This window comes from Arachis duranensis, chromosome 3, assembly GCF_000817695.3.
Source record: "Arachis duranensis cultivar V14167 chromosome 3, aradu.V14167.gnm2.J7QH, whole genome shotgun sequence".
In the NCBI taxonomy this organism is placed as follows: Eukaryota; Viridiplantae; Streptophyta; class Magnoliopsida; order Fabales; family Fabaceae; genus Arachis; species Arachis duranensis.
The window spans coordinates 4699843-4721728 of NC_029774.3; the positions used below are offsets into that span (position 1 = coordinate 4699843).

General features: G+C 31.0%; 2 protein-coding genes across 2 annotated transcripts; both read right to left on the minus strand.

Annotated features, from left to right (window-relative positions):
* Nucleotides 1-666: 666 nt before the first annotated feature.
* Nucleotides 667-6417, minus strand: LOC107477040 (uncharacterized). The gene is given in 5 exon segments (XM_052258093.1): nucleotides 667-2342; nucleotides 2619-3836; nucleotides 4258-4551; nucleotides 4554-5179; nucleotides 5297-6417. Coding segments are annotated over 5 exon segments (4338 nt in total). The 5' UTR covers nucleotides 5821-6417.
* An 11367-nt stretch (nucleotides 6418-17784) lies between these two features.
* Nucleotides 17785-20506, minus strand: LOC107477039 (replication protein A 70 kDa DNA-binding subunit B-like). Its single transcript, XM_052258094.1, has 11 exons — nucleotides 20357-20506; nucleotides 19974-20244; nucleotides 19763-19862; nucleotides 19546-19670; nucleotides 19354-19438; nucleotides 19119-19254; nucleotides 18857-19020; nucleotides 18640-18754; nucleotides 18327-18524; nucleotides 18146-18226; nucleotides 17785-18025 (listed from the first exon to the last, which is right to left on the minus strand). The coding sequence occupies exons 1-10, from the start codon at nucleotides 20504-20506 to the stop codon at nucleotides 18194-18196; spliced, it is 1377 nt and encodes a 458-aa protein (XP_052114054.1). The 3' UTR covers nucleotides 17785-18025; nucleotides 18146-18193.
* Between the last annotated feature and the right edge of the window lie 1380 nt (nucleotides 20507-21886).

Here is a 21886-nt window from a genome sequence, read left to right on the forward strand (position 1 = left end):
ATATTAATAATAATAATAATAATAATAATAATAATAATAATAATAATAATAATATTAATTTGATTAAATTAAAATTATTAGTTCGATTTCTGATAATTGAATAATTTTTTTTTAAAATAAGGAGATTCTAATTTTATAAAATAAATTATAACTTACTTATATTTATATTTTTAAAATTGAGGGTTGCTACATTAGGGGTTGGGTGCATGTTGGTTATGCAGCAAATAAAACAACAAAAAGAGAACTGACATAATAGCATGAAAATGTGATAAAACTCCATACGAACTAAGGTACAACACATCTATTATTGGAAAAAACGATAAGATTGGTGCCTACATTAAAGACTAAATTCCATCCATAGAATCCTTAAGCTGCAATGGTTAATTGTAGGCCGCAGCTGTCATTAAGTCATGTGGAATATCATGCTACCAAGAACGTTGGAGTACTTAGCTCGAAACCTGCATCAGAATTTAATCAGGTGAGTATCTATAAATAGTACTATGGCTATGGAATACAGATAGATTGAATATTGATGAAACTGTTTTGACATTTGGTGGAAAAACATAATTGGTTAGAGCTACTATTGCCCAATTAATGAGATAAGGTTATAGTGGATAGTGGAGTCTGGTAATGCATACTCCATCTAAAACTGGTGATCATATTTTTTCAGGCAACATTTCTGAATACTTCCTTGAAAACCACATTGTCTGTCTCTTTGTTATCACCTTCCTCATGACATAACAAAACCTTTAGCCCCTTCTTGTGTGTAACTCTTGAGAGGGCAACATATAACTGACCGTGGGTAAAAACTGGCTTTTTTAAAATCAAACCAACTTTCGAAAGTGATTGCCCTTGGCTTTTATTGATAGTCATGGCATAGGATACCATAATGGGAAATTGTCTTCGTTGGAACCTGAATGGTATTCTGTGATCCGAAGGACTTAAGGTCATTCTTGGGATAAACACCTTTTGGCCAGAATTTCTCCCTGCTATGCTCCTTGCTTCAATGATATGTTTTCCAAGTTTAGTGATTACTAAGCGTGTTCCATTACACAGCCCGGCAGAATGATCAATGTTCCGCAATAGCATTATAGGTGTCCCAACCTTCACAGTTAACTCATGATTTGGTACTCCAGAACACTTGATTGTGTTTAGAAATTCAGGAGTATGTATAGATGCTAGCAAGTCATTGTTGGCTTCTGTTGCACAAGCTTTGTCAGAGCTATAATATGTTATAGTTTCAGCTGGGTTCAAGATCATCATATATTGGTTTATCTCATCCACAATTTGCAAGGTCGGTGCTAGTATGGCTCGATCCTCTGCTCTATATTCAACATTTGTTCCTCTAAACATTTCCGGGTAAGTAGCTTTACAAATAGCTACAATAGGATCATCCCAATCATTAATTAGGATGTCATCCGGGATTTTTACACTATCAACTCCATCATTAGATGTACCACATCTTCCATCCCCAATAGCCAATATCCAATCTGCAAACTGCTTTAACTCCTGACATGTTGTATGGCTCCCGTTTGTTTGTAGATGCATATTTTTTGTTAGAGATAAAATCTTGCAGCTGTTCCATATATACGATGAATTTATCGTTGCATTGACAATTTCCTGTCTAGTACCTTTCGGTATCACAGGTAGTATTTGACGAAAGTCACCTCCGAATACAATTGTCTTCCCTCCAAATGGCTCGTTGAGGCTGTTAGAATTCTTGAATCGTAAGATATCTCGCATGGTCCTATCAAGAGCTTCAATACAGTGCTTGTTTACCATTGGTGCTTCATCCCAAATGATGAGTTTGCTTTTAATTAATAGTTCAGCTAGATGACTACCTTGCTTTATGTTGCATGTTGAGTACTCATCTAAGTTAAGTGGAATTGCAAAGCGTGAGTGTGCTGTCCGCCCACCTGGTAATAGAAGAGATGCTATTCCGCTTGAGGCAACAGTTAGTACAATTTCGCCTTTAGATCTCAATGCGGAAGCCAAGGTCTTCCAAACAAATGTTTTTCCTGTTCCACCATATCCATAAAGGAAGAATACTCCCCCTTTCCTACTATGAACAACCAACATGATTTCTTTGTACACCACTTTCTGCTCATCTGTCAATTGTTGTAAGTAAGTAGCATGTTCTTCTGCTAATCTTCGCCTATCATATCGAAGCTCATCACATATCAGCCGATTAGTCCCACTTGCCATCAACTGCAATGAACATGCGTCCATGTTTGGGAACGGCATTGTTGGGAAATCCTTGAGGCTCCTGCTATAGATATTCATTATGTTCTCAACATCTATTAGAGTTAATTCCTTTAACTCTTCATCTGTTAGGTGCAAATCTGTACAAAGAAACAAAAACCAAACCATTCATTATAATAAAGTGTTCTTATAATCCGTGTAGAATAAGAATAATTTATTAAGATATGCTCCGATTATATCATGTTGTTATTCCAAAGTAACTTTATGCACATGTGTACACGACATTTGAAATTTCTATGTAAAAACCATGTCTAATTTAATTCTTTAGAGATTGTATTAAATAAATATAAACTCAGTTTTTTAATATTAATAATTGTATCCCAAAACTATATACATAACTTAAACATGGTGCTTACCAGGGTTGTCGAGGAGGGTTCTTTGACGATGAAGTATGTCATCGGATAACAAACTCCATGTGTTTTCCCATACATGTTCAGGCCTCTCCATTGAATTTGAAAACAACAATGTCGCAAAGAGTTTGCGCAAAAATATTCCTGAACCCCAATGACTTGCTTCCTCTATTGCATCGATATATTCTCTATCATCATCTAGAAGACCTCTTGCATAGCATGCATCTCTAAAGGTTGGGTACAAAATTCCATCAACAGTCCTGATATCTTCATAGCATGTAGGTCCTTTGGCAAAGTTAAGTAGTAGCCTTAGATAGTATACTTCCCCAGATCCAGGTGGTACAAAGAAAATCCTGCCAATAACCGAATGAGATTTACGTGGACACCATTCCCTTTCTTTAGCCTTCCAAACAAACTTTGTAGGAAATTCAGCATAGGTTAGGGATCTTGCTGCAGAATATTGTTTATTTGCATCAAACCATCCCAAAAACATAGATTCTTTAATGGAGGCTTCTCTAGCAACATCGTCTATGTTTTCATGGTCTTTGAAAATAATGGTTTGCTCATTCTCCAAGTGGAACCCCAGCCTTACAACAGAGGGATCTCTATAATGGAGATTGTATCCAAAAATTCTCCAAGCTGCTTCACATGGAGATATGTATCTACAATCATAATACATGCTAACTTCATCAATTTTGTCATCTTCAGGATCTTCAGTAGCACTCCTATAAAAAGAAGCTGTAACACGGTCATTTCCTTTGTTCACATACTTAAATAAGTACTTAATTGACCTTGACTGATTACACCACTCCACATTAATATGTGCTCCATATTTCAATAATAATGATCTATTGTGTGGTACGACATATCGGTTGTCAAGATCAACACCGGACTTATTTATTGTTTTGTCATCATCTCTTCGTCTATATATTGGATACCCATCATCATCGATTGTTGTGGTGTCAACAAATCTTTTAGGAAAGTGGCGTATGCATTTGCCATTCTCCATGCATGGAGACTCTTTCCTAAGTGTACCACATGGACCATGCATCATGTGTTTTTCAACAGCTTCGTAATATTCTTGATCTTGGTACTTGTCCGGTATCTCAGCTGAAATAATTTTGTCTATGTCATCCGCAGTTGGATACTTATCATCCCGATGAAGGAAAATGAGTATGTGGGCATGTGGGAGTCCACGTTTTTGAAATTCAATGGTATAAACAACTGAAAAAATACATAATTTGTCGTTAGTAATCTACAAATAACCCTAAAAAGAAATCATATTTCAAATGGCGCAGATAAATTTCTACCTTATTGAATTCATAGAAATGTCTCCCACAGTAACCGCATTAACTTGTAATTTAAGAAGTGTGTTTGAAAATTATTTAACATCCTTTTCCACCATTATATTTTTATTTATGTTTGAGACAGCTAAAAATGGACATTATAATTTTGGAAAACAATAAATTTATTAATGACAACAATTGTGAACTAATAATCTAAACTCTAAGACAAAATATTCTCTTTGATGCTTCATGCAATCTTTTGTCATGAAAGTCCTGAAACATTGTTAAATAGGATGTTCTATAAATATTTTCTTATATTAATAGCTTGAGAATATAGAAGATGAGTTAGAATTGATAACCTGCACAAACTCTACCGAATATCTTGTTTGTTTTGATATCTTTTATTAAATGATCCAATTTCACTTTGAAATCCCTGCAAATCATGTCTGGACGGTCTTCTGCATTTAGTTCTCTGTTTTTTAGGAAGTCTTCCAGCTCAGGCCACTTAGGATTGCATGTGAATGTAATGAACAGATCGGGATAACCAACCACTTTACATATAGCCATAGCATCTTGGTAGTTTTGGATCATATACCTTGGTCCTCCAGTAAATGATGAGGGTAAAATAATTCTTTTACCACAGGATGACGTCTAGTTTCTCCACTTAAAACAGCTTCTTTAATTCCCTTGTACATCTCACATCTGAACTTCTCTTGATCAAGACGTATATAATTTAACCTTGCTGACTCAATCATGGAGTAACCATCAACCAGAAACTGTTGGAACAATCTTCTTGAATATAGTAATGGGGATCCATCAGCCAATCTCTCTTGTATTCGGAAAGCAAAGAATTCCTTCATGGATACCTCTTGTCTTCCTTTTCCTTCATTAGCATTACTCTTATTGAGGGGTATCTCTTCTTTGTATCCATCCTCTCCATAGGGAAACAATAACGGATATTGTAAGCCTAAATATGCAGGATTAAGTTGAGTAATCCGTTGCAATTTATGACTTTGTGTCTCTACCACGATGTCCCTATCAGTTCTGTTTATATCAAAATCACCCACAATCAAAGCTGCCACCTCGTTGGTTGATGGTAAATTATACCTTCTACCATCCTTGCCTCTCTTACCCAATAGCCTCAATTTCACCATTGATCTAGGCTCAACACTAATTGATTCCCTAACCATGCGAAATGCTTTGACCAAAACATTATGCTCATCAAGCATTTTCTTCAAGTCTCTGACAATATCTTTGTGAAATTTATTGTTCTCTTCCCCCCTATATATTAAATTAAAATATAGAACAGAATGAGTTACAAATACCGAGTACGTCTTATAATAAGCAATAGGTTTTCTAATATATTATAGTTGTAGATAGTTTGGTTTGATTACTTACCTGATAAGAGCGATACGATTTTGCACCTCATTTTGGGTATCAAATACATACAGTTGTGCAAATTTAGCAGGACTCCCTACTTTGGGTATCAAACTACCCATCAAGTGATAATTCTCACCACATAGAATAAATGTCGGTGGTCCCCTTTTGGAATTGATATTACGGTCAACCTTTGCCCCCATCGATGTGAATTGAAACATACTATTATAAGTCCTTATGTTGTCACGAAAGTGCTTGCTTTTGGCATCATCATTGTACAACAAATCATACAACACTTTAGGAGCATCCTGTAAGTGTGGAATCTCTACTTGCCCACCTCTACAACAAAGTGTATATTTGGGATCACTCGTATTGTAATGTTTTCGGATTCTTTCGTCATACCAAAACAACGCATGACAATATTCACATTGATAGCGTAGATCACCCATGTGCCAATATTCTGCAAATGATATTAGAACCACACTTTTATTTGATCTAATTGATAAAATTATTAAGAAATGGGCCTTTAAAGTAATAAATAACATTAACTACATAGTACCCGTATGTTCTTTTGCATGATTAGCTTTTTTATTCCTTGACTTCCTGTTAATCACCCCTACAAATGGATCCCACGAGTTGCACCAGCATTGTGAGTGACCTCAAACATAATAGATTCATGAACAATTGACTTAAGTTAGGATTTTATGTTGACATAATACTAAATAATCACCTTCAGAACGTGTGTTCTTATTACATTGCTTTGCTACAGCAAATTTGGGCAACTTAGCTGCACATGTGGTTCTTTGGCATATGAGTTGAGTAAACACAAAGAAATTCTTATAAGGAGTCCTCAACTCTTAAAGTGAAGTAGTTCACACACAAAGTAATAATGTCAAAAATGAGGTAAAATTACCTATATTAAGTTGACTTTGAGCGGATGAGTCCAGTTGAGTGTTGGCACCATTTAAATAATTCGGTGTTATCATGTGTGACATACTGGCTTGATTTATCGTAGTAAATGAGTCACTGAGTAATTGGGAAAAATTGAGGGAGATACTGCCACCTGAGAAAATTGATGAATATAAGCATGGTAAACGAAATTTTGTATAATTCTATTAACATTTTGACTGATTCTGTTTCTTGTATAAAATTATTGGACCTGATATAAGCACAGTTTAGCTCATTAATGTGCTCCAAATTTTTTATAATTGTATCTTTTTTTTTTAGTTTCTATTATGCAAACTACTGTAAAAGAATTATCAATATTATAGCATTAAATAGCCACGGTTTCTTTTGTCCAATATGAAGTTCATATCAAGTCTAAAAACATCATTTTTTGTCCAGTTATATGTGGTAGCTCATTTAAGAATGACTCAACTAATGGCTTAAAAGATATTGATAAGTATGTTCTTGGCTTTGATTCATTTTGTTTTTTTTTTCATTGTGTGTCCCAAAACTATCCTTATTACTCTCTTGATATTGTGACAAAGGTTGTAAATGATTCAGTGTAAACATCTGGATTAAACCTCATTACTAAGACATGTGATTGAACAAAAAGTTGATAGGATGACCCCCCAAAAAAATATGTTTTATTAAGAATTACACTATGTGAAAATTAATGATATGAGGATCATCTATGAGGTGAATTATCTGCAAACACAAAATTTAATGTATAATTACTTACTACTGCTTTTTACGGTGATTTGACTATAATTATTTCAAGCAAATAGCATTGAGAAAATTTAATTGATTTTCTTGTTAGAGAAAGTTTTCTTATTTAAAATAATTGATTAATCATGATATTGCACTACAAAGAGTTTTAAAGTTTTATGAAATTTATATTTTTTATAGCCATGTAGTGCATGATTTTCATAATGATTTAGTTAGTTTATTAAATTATGAGTCCCAAAAATTGGAGAAGGTGTTGAGTCAACATTCTTAATTTCAATTACGTGGACTTCATATACTTTCGTCATACATATATTGCTGGATGAAATAATATATTAGTTGATTAAGATAGAAAAAGACAAATTATTTTCTTTGATTACTAAATTAATAAATACATTTTCCTAGTATATATTTTTATCTATAAATTCATGTCATTCTCAAGACTAACGACACAATGTATGTTCCTTTGAAACATCTGGTTGGCCTAATTATAAGGTATCGATTATTCTTCTAATTAAAATTTATAGATTATCCATAATTTCTTCAATATTTCTGGAATTTATATTATACTTAACCGATACAATACATCTCATTATTACATGTTCTTAAGTAGTCTTTTTATATTCATTATTTGAAATATTATGAACTGAGTATGCTAACATAGTTCTTAATTATAGATTATTTGGATTCTGTTTTTTTGCAACCATGTGTGCCTTCCACTATAGTTATAAGGAAACAAAAAGCTGTTTCAACTTCAGATATACATTTACAAATAATAGATTTAATACCTGGAGATCCATGGGTTGTTGGACTCTCATAAAGGGTAGTTGTTCCTCGCATACCTTCACAGCGTATACGTTCAAAATATAATGATATGAGCAATAGAGATTAGCAAATTTGTGCAATGTCAAGTTTAATCAGCTTCCACATTTAATTAAAATTTACACTTTTAATTAAATTTAACCTTGTTGAAATTGAGTGGTGTTATAGTGCCTACTCTCAGCTAGTTTCAATGCTCTGACTCTTCTAGCATTCTTTTTTGTCTCTGATAGAAAGAAAAGAATAGTTTGTTTACATAGGTTCAACTTTGCTTAAATTCAACCAACTTGTCTAGGTCGAATTAGGAATAGCTAAGTACCTATATCCTGTGGCAAGTTAGCAGTATTGAAGGGTAAATCTGCGAGAGCTGTTCTGCAATTTGTTGACCATTTGACTTTGCTATCCTTCTGATTCATAGCATGAGAATCTATTGTATAGGGCATGTTTTCCTTATCTGGATGTAGGCTTTGGTGTGGTGTGTTACTTAGTAATGTGTCCATTGTGCCTGAAATGATTCTCATATAATTTAATAACATTGCGAATTGATTTTACTAACTGAAATCCTTACAATGGTGATTACCAGTTGTTTCAATAAACCATCCCGGAAGGTGTTGTCCTGCCCCATCATGCGAACTGGTATGTGTTTCGATATTTCTGTTGGCCATCTTTTGACAGCTAGAATTGTTTTGAACCTTCCTTGACTTGTTAGAACATGTTTCTGCTACTGGTTGTGAAGTAAAACAATACAAATTATAAAATATATGCTGGTTTATCCTCAAGATATAAGTATAAAACACAAAGGCATAAATCTCATATACAACAACTTCATAATAGCTAAAATATTCTTCTTCTGTTCACAATGATTGGTTGAGATATCATGCTCTATTAAGCTTGAACCTGAAACAAAATTTATATGTTGTATAATTTTAGTACCTGGTTTTCTGGAGGAAGATGAGTTGCTGTTGTGTTGGATAGGCATTTTTAAATACTTTTCGCGTTGCTCTGGTATTCTCATCCTCTTCCTCTTGTCATTAATAATTATCCTTCTTTTCTTCCTGGCCTCTGAAGAAGGCATTTGCTCCATTGCTACCGTGTCTATCTAACATAACATAGGTTGAATGTATTTTAGATTATGAAGATTGTAGTGCATCGTACTTTGAATACCCATTATTAATTTCACCAAGAGATTTTTTTTTGACGAAGCTAACTTGTGCCACGTGAACCTAAAAGCTTATATTTGTAGGTAGACCAGGTTGGACTTAGTTAACTTAGAAATGATTTTTTGATAATAATATTAGCTAAATTTTCATTTATTGTGAGCATACCACTAAGTAAACATTAAGTACTCTTATAGGGATTATTCAATCATGTCTCAAAATATCTATTTTTATTCACAACTATATTTAACTGAGGACTTTAACATTTAATCCTCCCCATCTTAATTGCATGAAGATAGATCTTTGAGTCATATCACAGCTAGCATTGTATCTTTGTTTAAGGGTTTGTGACCATTCTCATGACTAAACTAACATTAGTTATTATATATAGGTACCACTTATTGATAACTTCCTATTATTATATTTCTTTAAAAGTATGAACTGTTTACCTCAAATTTTTTATAGATCATAAAAAACATTGAAAAATACGTCATGTACTAATGATTATATTACTATAATCACAACGGCACACATTTAGATTTTGTTACACATTTTTCCTTAAAAAATTATAAGTTATTTATTTGATCCTCCAAATTTAATTTTGTGAGAAGAGATCTATTAAAGAATGCTATGTGTTTTTTTTATTACTCTATCGGTTCCTTAGTTTCGCAAAATCTTTAATTAGGTCTCTTTTTTATTTTAATTGAGTACTTGCACCGGATTTTTTTTTAATTGAATCTCTACACTTTTTTTCCTTTGATTTGGGTTCCTACAGCAAAGAGGGGCCTAATTGAAAAAAAAAATCTGGTCTAGGGACGCAATTAAAAGAAAAAAGAACATAGAGACCTAATTGAAAATTTCGCAAAATTATAGGGACCAATAGAATAATGAAAATTTTTTTTATCATTCATAGTATGTTGATACTTGTTACAACAACAATTTGAGAGTGAACGCATAGATAGGTCCTTCCAAAATGTTTGAATTCAACAACTTAGCATGTTTGCTACTCTGGACTTGTATATTTTATCATGAAGTTTATTCTATAGCCAGTAATAATTTATGTAAAGCTAAATAGTAAAAATTATGAAATTATTGTAAATTTATTAATTTTGATTTACTTGGTTGGTTGCCACAAGAATAAAAAGAAAATAATTCATATTATACTTATGTAAGGATAATAATGTTGTAATTTCATTAGATTAATCACACAAACACACTATTCTAACCTAAATAATATACCAGCCCCTAAAAAATCGATGACAACATAGCTAGGAAGTTAAATCATACAGACGACTGCCAGATTACTACATTCATGAACTAAACCCTCAAATATTTTAAATACAACAATTAGAAACAACACTGCTTAAGAAGACATTTAGTGAATGTTAAAGACTCATAATTCAGATTGAACACTAAATGTATACGTCACAAATACTTAAAGAACATACACAACTCTTCATCTAACACATTAGTGATACTTCTACACCATGTAAAGTCCCTGTGAGTGGAGAGTAACTGTCTTCACAAAAAGAGACTCATTCCAAGTTCGATGCATCAAATGTTTTGTCTTAAAAGTATTGAACTTATTCCTTGATAAAAGAAGTTCAGTTTTCTCTCCATCATTAGCTCCACCATGATTGTTCCTAGACTCCAAAAGTGAAATAATATCTTTACCAACAAACAAAGTAGGATTGTAAGGAATCCGCAAGCCATAAATTTTTAGCATCTTTTCCCAAATCAGCTGATCTTGACCATCACGAATAATTTTCCACAAATTAATTTGGATGGTCCATCCTACATATAGTGTGGATATGAACCCAACTCCATCATTGAAGTGTGTTAAGGAGTGGTAAGTTGATTTAACAGCATCCGGGACCTCACCCTCGTAACATAGCCTTTGTTGCAAGTTGAAAGTGACGATTAATGCTGGTTGAGCATAGGAGGTGCCTTCCCACCCTATCCAATAAACAATCCCATTTTTCATAATGTACTTCGGGCCAATCTTCTGGACTTTGCTTTGAATTGTTCCGAAGTGCTTCCAATTCCTCTCGTATGAATTGTAGAGAGTCCAAGACATTTTGGTGTCAGAATAGTGCCTTTTGTACACATGCACTATCCCATACTCAATGGTATCCTCCAAATAACCAAAAGCATAGATAGAAACAGCATACCGTGAATGTTTTCTTGCTTCATCAGACGCAAAAGCAATCATTCGAGTTAAAGGATTCCAAATAAGAAGTCGAGAGATAAGGCCATCCTGAGAGTACCTTAGACAGAGATTCCCATGATCAGAACCTATAAGAGCATAGTAGCCAAAGTTGTTTATGGCCACTGGTATATTCAAATCAAGATGCTCGCCAGTTTGAGCATCAACCCTCTCAAACCACTGGGAGTTTTCATTAGCTGGATAGTATCCAATACCAATTATGATACTCTGCTCTCTATTTTTATTTTGCTTGTAATGTTCCTTCAGAAAGGCTGGTGTCGACAATGTATATCTCCATGACTTGTTTGTACTCCTACATCTCCCAACTGTCTTGGAATCAGCCTTAGCAAATATTTGCCAAACCAGTTCATCACCTAGATGAGGCATGCAAACTCTCTTTGATGGGGTGTGACTCATTTTTGAGATAGAACCGAGTAATGTTTGTGCAAAGCATGTTAAGTGAGAAGATGTTAGTTTGTGTTTTGAGTTTCCGACAATATAAAAAGGTGAGGCTTTTAGTGGTGTGTTCGTAAATATAAAGGTCGTTGGATAAAAAAATTAAGGTAATTCAAGTTTTAGAATTCAACTTGGTAGTACTAAGATGCCTTTTATTACTTATGTGTTTTTTAAAAAGTTCCATTACATTCTGTCAAAATTATTTTAGACAGTTTAAATAATTTAATGAATAATTTTCTTAACTCTTAACGTGTAAGTCCACAACCCATTAAAGTTGTGATGTTGAGACACGTACAAATATTCAATTAACTTTTTTATGCATAATGGTTACATATGTTGAAAATTATTTAAACTGGTTTATTAATTAGTGATCCTTTTATAGTTTTCTTCTTTCTTAGTTATGGAGTGCAATAGTGTGTATTAATTTGTATTGAATGTGGGTGGAATATAAGTCTAATTTAGTCATAAAAAAAATAAAAGAGAATTAGTTCTGTAATTAACTAATTCAAGGTATTTGAAAAGAAATTGAAGTTCCCTTAATGTATTGTTTTAACATTAACAATCTTAATGTCAAGAGGGGTTACCATCTAAGCCACTGTCTAGTACATTATACATGGAACTCCAGCTGTCATCAATTTGTAAATACGTATAGAGATGTAATTATCATCATCCAAAATGAATTTCATTTAAAACTCTATCATTACATCTATTATATAGTCCTTGTGGGTAATTGTGCATATCATTCCTATGACCATAAAGATCATTTGATCATTCCAAAATATTTGAATGATTTGGAAGATAATAAGTTACATACCTTGGTCGTGACTAATTATTTATTCAACATATGTATTGCTTATAACTTGATTTGATTGCATTCAAGTTGATTTAAATTGAAGAAAATTTTACTCCTCTCTTATTAGAGAAATTAAAATGATATTCTTTTTCTCTTTATTTTTGCTAAAATGTACATCTTTTTCTCTTTTAACTTTTAAAAGTTTTTTTCTTTAATCTTTTTAATTTTTTTGTGTTAATTAATGTTAATTTTATCTATTTCTCAAGAAAAGTAGATTTTTTTACAGAAATACCCTTTAATAAAAGTTTTATTTTTTTATCATTAAATTTTGCTTACCAAAATATCATTTAATAATTTTTTTTATTAAGTAAGTGATATTTTTACCAAAAGATGAGGAAAAAATAGAATTAATTTTTTTAAGATATCATTTAAAAATATTTTAATTCTTAAATTGTGATTTAACAAAAACTTGCGTTAACAATTAATTTTATATTTTACTTTAATTTTTGTTATATCGATATATTATTTTAACAATAAATGAAATTTTTTTTACCACTTTTAATATGTATAATAATTAATATATATTGATATCGAGAAATAATTCAACCATATTTTTTTTATTTAATGTTAGAATAATATATATTGATATGGAAAATGAATCTAAAATATAACTGTAATTGTTAATGAAAATGTTGGTAAAATCATATTTTACTATTAAAAAAATTATTTTAGGGTATCTTTATAAAAAGTTCCTTAATAACTAAAATTTCTTAAAAAATTTTGTAGTCAAAATACAATTGAATCAATCCAAAAATAATCTATGAAAGGATATTTTGGTAAGCAAAGTTTAATGACAACACAAAAATTTTTGTTAATAGGTATTTTTGTAAAAAATAATTTATTTTTTCTTTTTAAATGGATAGATTTAATATTAATTAACACAAAAAATTTAAAATAGATTAAAAATGAGATTTTCTAATACTCATAAAGAAAAAAAAAATATTTTACAAATAAAAGAGAGGAAAATGTCATCTGAGTATCTTTCAAAATAGGAGAATGGAAATTTCTCTTTAAAATGCAGTAAATGTGTATCTTTCATAGTAATTTATAGAATAACATTTTTTTGACCCTTTGACACATGGATTTTGTTTATAAATAAAGCAATATACTCCGCTTGCCATACGGCCTCTCATATAATGCTCTGCTTGTCAGGATTTTTTTCTATGTATATAGTGTAATGATAATTCTTGTGCAATTGGAATTCCATTTAAAATAAATTCACTCTCACTAAAGATTTATCTGAGGTTTTTAAAATCCAATATAAAATTAAATCTCATATTAGTTAATAGTTATTGAGAGGTTATAATTAGCCCTAAGTTATAATTAGCACATATTCTAAATCTTGTAGGATTATGGCCAACCGTTTAGTCTCTACCCTTTTGCTGGTTACAAAATCACTGGGATCCTCTTTGCCTACAACCTCACCAATTATATCTACATGTCGAGAAACAAAATAAGCTTAGCTTTAGAAAACAAATCCAAGTTACGGGGTTGGGGAAAATGTTTATATTAGAAAGTTATGTAGATCACCAAAGGATTTCTTACCAATAAGTTCAGAGTTGTCGAACTTATCAACAGTAAGATATTCCTTAAATGACTTTAAGCGAAAGGCATCAAGTGGAAAGCTTGGATGTTCAACGTGATGAATCCTGGTCCGATGTGAGAAAACCAATATATATTTATCCGGAGTTACGTTGGGGTATATAGTGTTATCCAAAACAACGAAATTTTTCATCGTGTACATCTAAAACTCCAATATGACATCCTTCCACTTCTTAATCAACGGTATCGAAGCTTTGCAACCTATGAAAAATAAATATTATTTATGGATAAAATAATTTAAATAATTCATTAAATTTATTTCTGTTTAATTCTTATTGATAGGTTGTAAAATGCTTATTTAAAAACTACCTTTGTTTTAGAAATTAGTAATTTGTATTTTTTTTTTGGTATTATTATTGGTAGGTTGTAGAAGGTTATTTGAAAAGTACGTTGGTTTTATTCATTTTGTTTCTCCGTTTGGGTTCTCCTTGTCTTTCTGCAGTTCTTTTAATTATAGTTCTTATTAAGGGGCTCAATGCTCTGTGTTATGTTTCCAGACTTTTTTTTTTCTAGTAATGCAAATTCTGAGGTAAATAAGAGTAGGGCATAGTAGTTGATGACAATGAACATATCAATGTCTTAAAAGAAATCCTTGATTTGGTATCATGAGACGTGACTGCTGAAATAATCTACTTGTTTTCCTTCTCATTGATTAGCCAATATAGGAGCCATGGGTCCTATTAGGTAACGTTTTAGGTCAACTAATATATTTAGAGGTGGTCTTATTCAACTTTTTTATCTCTAGTGTTGGATAATGGTATAATACAATAGACACTAACCTTGTATTATTATATAATGGCACAGCCTGAACTTCGAGAAAAAAAAGTATTGCAGTGCATGACCCTTAATAATATATTTGACAGGATTGCACTACTTATTGTGTTTAGGATAGATATATAGCATTATTGACCATTAGTCCAGATTTCACATAGCTTCAAAAAGAAACTGGCATGACCAGCAGACTTGAAGCATGTTAAATTGATCTGATGTCCTGCGTAAAACCTTTCCACTTTTGTCGTTAGCTTACGATTTGGATAATTTACTGTGCCCTTTAAAAAAGCTCTTTTTGAGAATGGTTTTGCGAATTCCTGTTACTCATAAAGATAAGCTATGTTCATTAAGAGAACACTATTGTTAAGAACATGATTATCTTTTGTCCATGATAAAGATAAGTGTAAAAGATATATAACATTATTGATCATTAGTCAATAAAAATAAGTGCAAAAGACAATCAGTTATAAGCTAATATTATTAGTAAGGAGTTTTAAAACTACATGTAGATGAACAAAGAACCGTCTTAAAAAATGTTGGGTTTTGTATAATAAAACACTATTATCCCTTTCTTTGATGATCCAATATAAGAGACATGGCTCCTATTAGTTCATGTTTTAGGTCAACTAATATGATTAGAGATGATATTATTTAACAATTTATACTCTAACATTGGTAGTGAGATTATATAATGGACAATAACCTTGTATTGTTTTATTATATAATAATACATCCTGAATTCTGAAACTTGATTTGAATGATCCAAAAATATTTTTTATTAAGGGTTAGATACATACCACTATTAACTTTTAGTCTACATCCCTATATAACTTGAAGATGAAAATAGCACATTGACCAATACACTAAATGCATTTTAAATTTGGTGATATATCTTGGCTAAAATCTTTCACTTTCCATTGTTAGCTTAAGATTTTGGTTGTTTAATGTGCCCTCAGAAAAGTTCTTTTTCAACGATCTGTCACTGATAAATATCTACAACATTCATGAGTTTGGAAAATTTAAATGGCTTTCCATATTAAAAGGAAACACTATTGTTAAGAAAGTGATTATCTTTTGTCACTCATAAAGATAAGTTCATAAAATTGAAACAATATTATTAGTGTCTTGAAAAAGTTGGGTTTAATGATCTCTTTAAATATTCTTTCATTAAAATTAACTTATTGTCTTAACTAAGAGAGAGACTATGTGTGTGTAATTGAAATTTCTTTTAAGGTATTTTTCAAATGCACAAAATCATTACTTAAGAAGTTATGAAATCCCAAAAAAAATATCTATACTTTCTCGAAGAATAAGTTAGACCAAAATTGATACACTTTTTTACTCTAGATGTGACTTAAAAAATTTGGGAGGGTGGGAGTACATGTCCAATGCTTTCCATTGTAAGCTTAAAATTTGACTTATTTGAATAATACGAAAAAGTGTGATTGTAGATTGATTGATATAAATTGTTTCTTTACTTTGACGTAAAAGTTTATCTCATCGATTTAGCGTGTGAGAATGCCTTACCTTCATGACGGAAATAATTACTATGTTAGTATTGTTTAATTATTAATTTCAAATTATACATTGAAATCTGAGTCCATATCAATAGTTACTTTAATTTGTTTGATGAGACAAAATCCTAATAGGAATATAAAGCACTTATCATATTTTAAAATAAAAATTTGTCAAACAAAAAGGTGATTGAAATTGGATTTTTTATACACATATAGATTCTTCAAATGTAATATATCTATAGAGTATTTTTGGTTGATTTTATTATATTTTAAAGAGTAAGTCATGGTCCTCATTGCATAATATGTCTTGTCCACCACAGCTGAAAATTTATTTTGATGTAAAGAACTTATTTATTTCATTTTAGGTTGAATTACTCTGTTGGTCCCTTTATTTTATAATTTTTTCAAATAGGTTCTAAAACTTTTTTTCTTTTTAAATGGGTTTTTGCACCAACTTATTTTTTTTTAATTAGGTCCATCTTGGTTATAAAAGATATGTTTATAGGAACCCAACTAAACAAAAAAATGGTGCAGGCACCCGGATATCCTAACAAAAATTTGGTGCAAGTACTCAATTAAAATGAAAAAAAGTACAGAGACTTAATTAAATTTTTCGCAAAACTATAGGGAGTAACAAAGTAATTAAACCTTTCTTTTACTATTAGCAATGAGAACCTTGATCAATTTTAAACTTCATGGCATTCTTTTAAGGATTATGTTTCATTTTCTTTATCTAGCCGAATTTCATATATGTGTTTCCTATTGAGTTTATTGGTATAGATATCGTAATTTAATTAGTATAGAACTATCATTTCTCTCCTTTTCACTTTAAAATAGTAAAATATTCAACTTTCTAGGTAAAAGAAAAACAAATGAAATCTTGATCTCTTTCTCACATGTAGATATAATGGGATAACTTTTTGGCATGCTGTCATTCTAATTTATCGTAAACTTTAATTTATGTTCCATCTAATATCTTATACTTGGCAAAACTATTTAGGCACACGGTTCTTGTACTTATTAAATGAAATATTTTAAGATTCTGTAATTGTATATTCTTTATACAATATAGATCTAACTTTAGTAAATTTCATTGTTCATGACATGTTCTTTGTCCAACTGAAATCCCAAGTTCTCTTATTGATGACAATAATATTGATATGATTATATAGTTATGCTAAATTGTTGTAGTTACATTGGATATACATAAACTATTTACCTCTAGATATGCTAATGCAAATTATGACTACACTTCTCTAATGATGGTTTGGCTGTCTATTTCATTTAGCATCAAAAGTCTGTCTTCTTTTAAAGTTTACGGATTTCACTTAAGTGCAATACAAAACATTGTCATGACATTACAAACTTAAACATTGCATAAAATATAGCCATTAAACAGTGTACTTTGACAATGTAGTCTTAAATTGTAGCAAATGTTGTTAGGTTCATAAATATTACAAAATAAAAGACATACAAAATATTTTATAACATTATCTAACATTCCATTTTTATGACTCAATGCTGCACTTGAGCCATATTTGCCTTGATCTTCTTTACACCCTTCCTGCCACCTCTATTAGTTGACAGTTGTCCTTCATCCTCATTCTCATTCATTTCTTGATTGGCTGGATTTAAGAGGCTGGTAGTTCTCTTACCAGGGGTTTTGCATTTGAGGGTTGATATACACTCCTGCATTCCATCCTACATAGAAAGATATCTCAATACATACCATGATATATTTAAAATAGGAATCTCTCCAAATCTTGATAGATATAAGCAAAATTAGTCTACTCTTTAAACCTTAAACATATCTTTACTTACCAGTGTAAACTGAGGATCAGTATCAGACTTAATATTAACAATATTTTCTTACATGTCCAAGGAGTTGCTGCCCCCAATTTCCTATTTTGAAAAAAAAATATTTCTCTATTTAGGTATTATAGTTAACCCACATTGAATAATTCATTCTGCTTGACACTTTAAACATAAGTTATAAATGTACAGTAAAAAATGTAGATGTACTCTCAGCAATTTCTTTGGGCATATTCTTCTCAATGATATCTTCATCATCACAAATTTTCATAACAGTATATATTTGATCAAAACCCTTGATATTAGCAGACTTCACATTAATCTTAAATAGAACTTTTCTATCCATCATGTTATCAAAGGTGGGTGGATAAGCATCGTCACCTATAACCTGCAAGTTATGACATGACTTTATAAAACTATAACATGCAAACTATAGGTTATATGATGAATATAAGAATGAAATGCCACTTTCTAAACACTAAAAAGCCTTTGATTGTACTGACATCATCCTCCATTACTTGTTCAGCTTTCTTTCCACAAAGTTGAGTTGTTTCCTTATCCCAAAGCAAGAGGGTGATACTCCCAGTTCCATCGTGGACCATGACCTGTACCTTGAACCTAAGATTACATATTAAGGAATAATATCATTTGAGAATCCAAACAGGTTTATAGTTTAAGATAATGATATAATTTTATTGATGAAAATAAATTTATCCACACCTCAAAGAAGCACAACCATGAGTGTGTCCACACTTGGTACATTCATATCTATTTCCAATAGGAGTATCAACTTTTTTTGGACATTTTCTGCATGATTTGTAAAACCAATCATCCTTGCCAACATTTAAAGATACAATGCTTGCACATATCCATATCGGACATTCCTGTTTTCATTAACAACTTGAGTATTATCCTTTCAGTAAGACTGCAAAAAGTAACTAATATAAAAGGGATGAACTGAAAGTTATCATATATTATTTACCTCTTTAACATTAAGTGCTTGCTCAATAGTCTTCACCAAAACAGCACCTTGGTTTATCTCATCAGCTCCAGACCATCCCCCCTGAGATGAAACTTGGCTAATCCTAGAGGAACTTGCAGCCACTCCGCTAAGCAATCTACAAAATTCCCAAAGTTCTTTTAATATATTTTCCGCCTAGTGCTTATATTTTCAATGTATAAAAATGCATTTTGATGTATAATAAGATGATGCTAACCTATTTCGGAATCCAACAACTTCTTTTAAACCATCATTGATGTGCAGCTTGGAAACATAGAAATGACTCTGGACAGATGTTTTACCTAGTTTTTGTGCATTAATCCATCATAATACTTATGTCAGTAGGAGTTACTATATCAGGACAATTATAGTGATTTTTTCTCGTTTGTACAGTATGAAGAAGACATACCATTCCATCTATTAGGTTTAAAATATTGGAGCACTACAATGAGAGGTTCAACCCTTCCATCGTGAAGATGAGGTAAAAGCTCGTCTACCATTTTACCAAACAGAGCACAGCTAATCTTATTGTTGCTGCCAATTGCATGAAAAAAATGTTGCATGAGACAACATGCACTAATTAAAGATTTATACATGTAAAGCCCTTAGTTATAATTAGCACATACTCTAAATCTTGTAGGATTATGGCCAACCGTTTAGTCTCCACCCCTTTGCTGGTTACCAAATCTCTGGGATCCTCTTTGCCTACAACCTCACCAATTATATCTACATGTCCAGAAACAAAATAAGCTTAGCTTTAGAAAATAAATCCATGTTCGGGGGTTGGGGGAAATGTTTATATTAGAAAGTTATGTACACCACCAAAGGAATTCTTACCAATAAGTTCAGAGTCGTCCAACTTATCAGCATTAAGCAATTCCTTAAATGACTTCAAGCGAAAGGCATCAAGTGGAAAGCTTGGATGTTCAACGTGATGAACCCTGGTCCGGTGTGAGAAAACTAATATATATTTATCCGGAGTTACCTTGGGGTATGTAGTGTTATCCAAAACAACGAAATTTTTCATCGTGTACATCTGAAACTCCACTATGACATCCTTCCACTTCTTAACCAATGGTTTTGGTATCGAAGTTTGCAACCTATGACCCTGCCATTCACAATGCACACGTTTAATCACATTAGGTTCTTTACTAATACATAAACACCTTACAAAAATGAAAAAAAAAAAAACCAAAAAGCTCTAAATGTAGACTACTTGCCTTACTGTCCTGAAGCACCAGCTCCATGCTCATAACCTCTTTGTCATTAAATCTACTTGGAACATCCCATGCCCTAACAACAAAGACCTTGAAACTCCAATGAAGAGTTTTTGCATTCACATCAGCAAGGTAATCAAAGTTCTCAGCCATGATGATACAGTTTGCAGGGGGCGAAACTCTTTTTTCTTTTTGGTGATGGATGAATATCTTGTTTCGTTTTTTGAAAGAGAGTACAGCAGTTTGCGATGTCAAAGAAAAAAGGATGTTATAAATAAATAGCAGTTTTTTTGGTCATTGTAATATATTTAACTTTTAACAGTTGCCGCCTTTTTTTCCAGGATTGTTCAAAAGCATGTGTTTTAAATCTCACTATTATTCTAATATATTTTGATACAACATTTTTGGTATTACGGTATTCACTACTTTTCTTGTTATACATAAATATAAAAAATAAGATAATATATATATGTATATATATTTCAAAAACAAATAAGTAAAAGAAAGTAATATATAAGTTGAACACTTGTCAATAAAAGAAAGTTCCACTTGTCCTGCACCTAACTACTCACTGCTCTCTTATTATATATAATAAGATTAGCTTTATACACACAGTTATCATCACACACGCAATTTCCGTTTCTTATTATGAGCTAAGTTACAAACATTTTTTAAAATATTTGATTTTTTTTTTTGGTAAATAATTTTTAATGTGATATTTTTAAAATAATTTAAAAATTAATTAAACATACAATACATGTATTTATGATTAAATATATAATAATTAATTTTAATATGTACATAATATTTTTTATATACTAAATATAAACTTTTACTTATCAAATTCTTAAAGGCAAAAAGATATCATATTCTCATAACTTTTAATTTTATCAAAAATAAAATCACTGTTACTCACACTTAGTTTATTCTATACATTATTATTAGTAATAAATTTTTTTCTCAATTTTTAATTATTTGTTTTATTTTTCTTAATTCAAAAACTTATTTTTGTATTAACGAACTCCACCTACCTAACTAACAAATCTAATTCATGTTGTTAGTTAAATGAACTACAATTATTACGAGAAATCTACAATTATGATTAGTAACTTAGTTAAACTATATAAATAATTAAGAATAAAAATAGAAATAAAATAATAAATTAGATTAAAATATCAAATAAACTGATTAGTAGCTTTTGCGAATATTATGAAATGAAGTTTTTATAATAACCAATGTTATTTGATTTATAAAATTATTGTTAAATTTTTAAGAATATTTTTTTTTTCTATTTTGATGTGTCATGGGATATTAATTATAAAAAACTACATTAAAAAAAGTCAGCGTCGTATACCTTTTTTTTTACTGTACCGAAGGGGTTATATATATATTTTTTTAAGTTTCAAGAAATTATATATATTTATTATATATGATTTCAATAAGCTTTGGTCTATAAAATATAAACTATTATAAGTTCAGTTAAAAGTCAAAAGATTAAATAAATTCAGTCCATTATCAAAAATAAATTTCAGC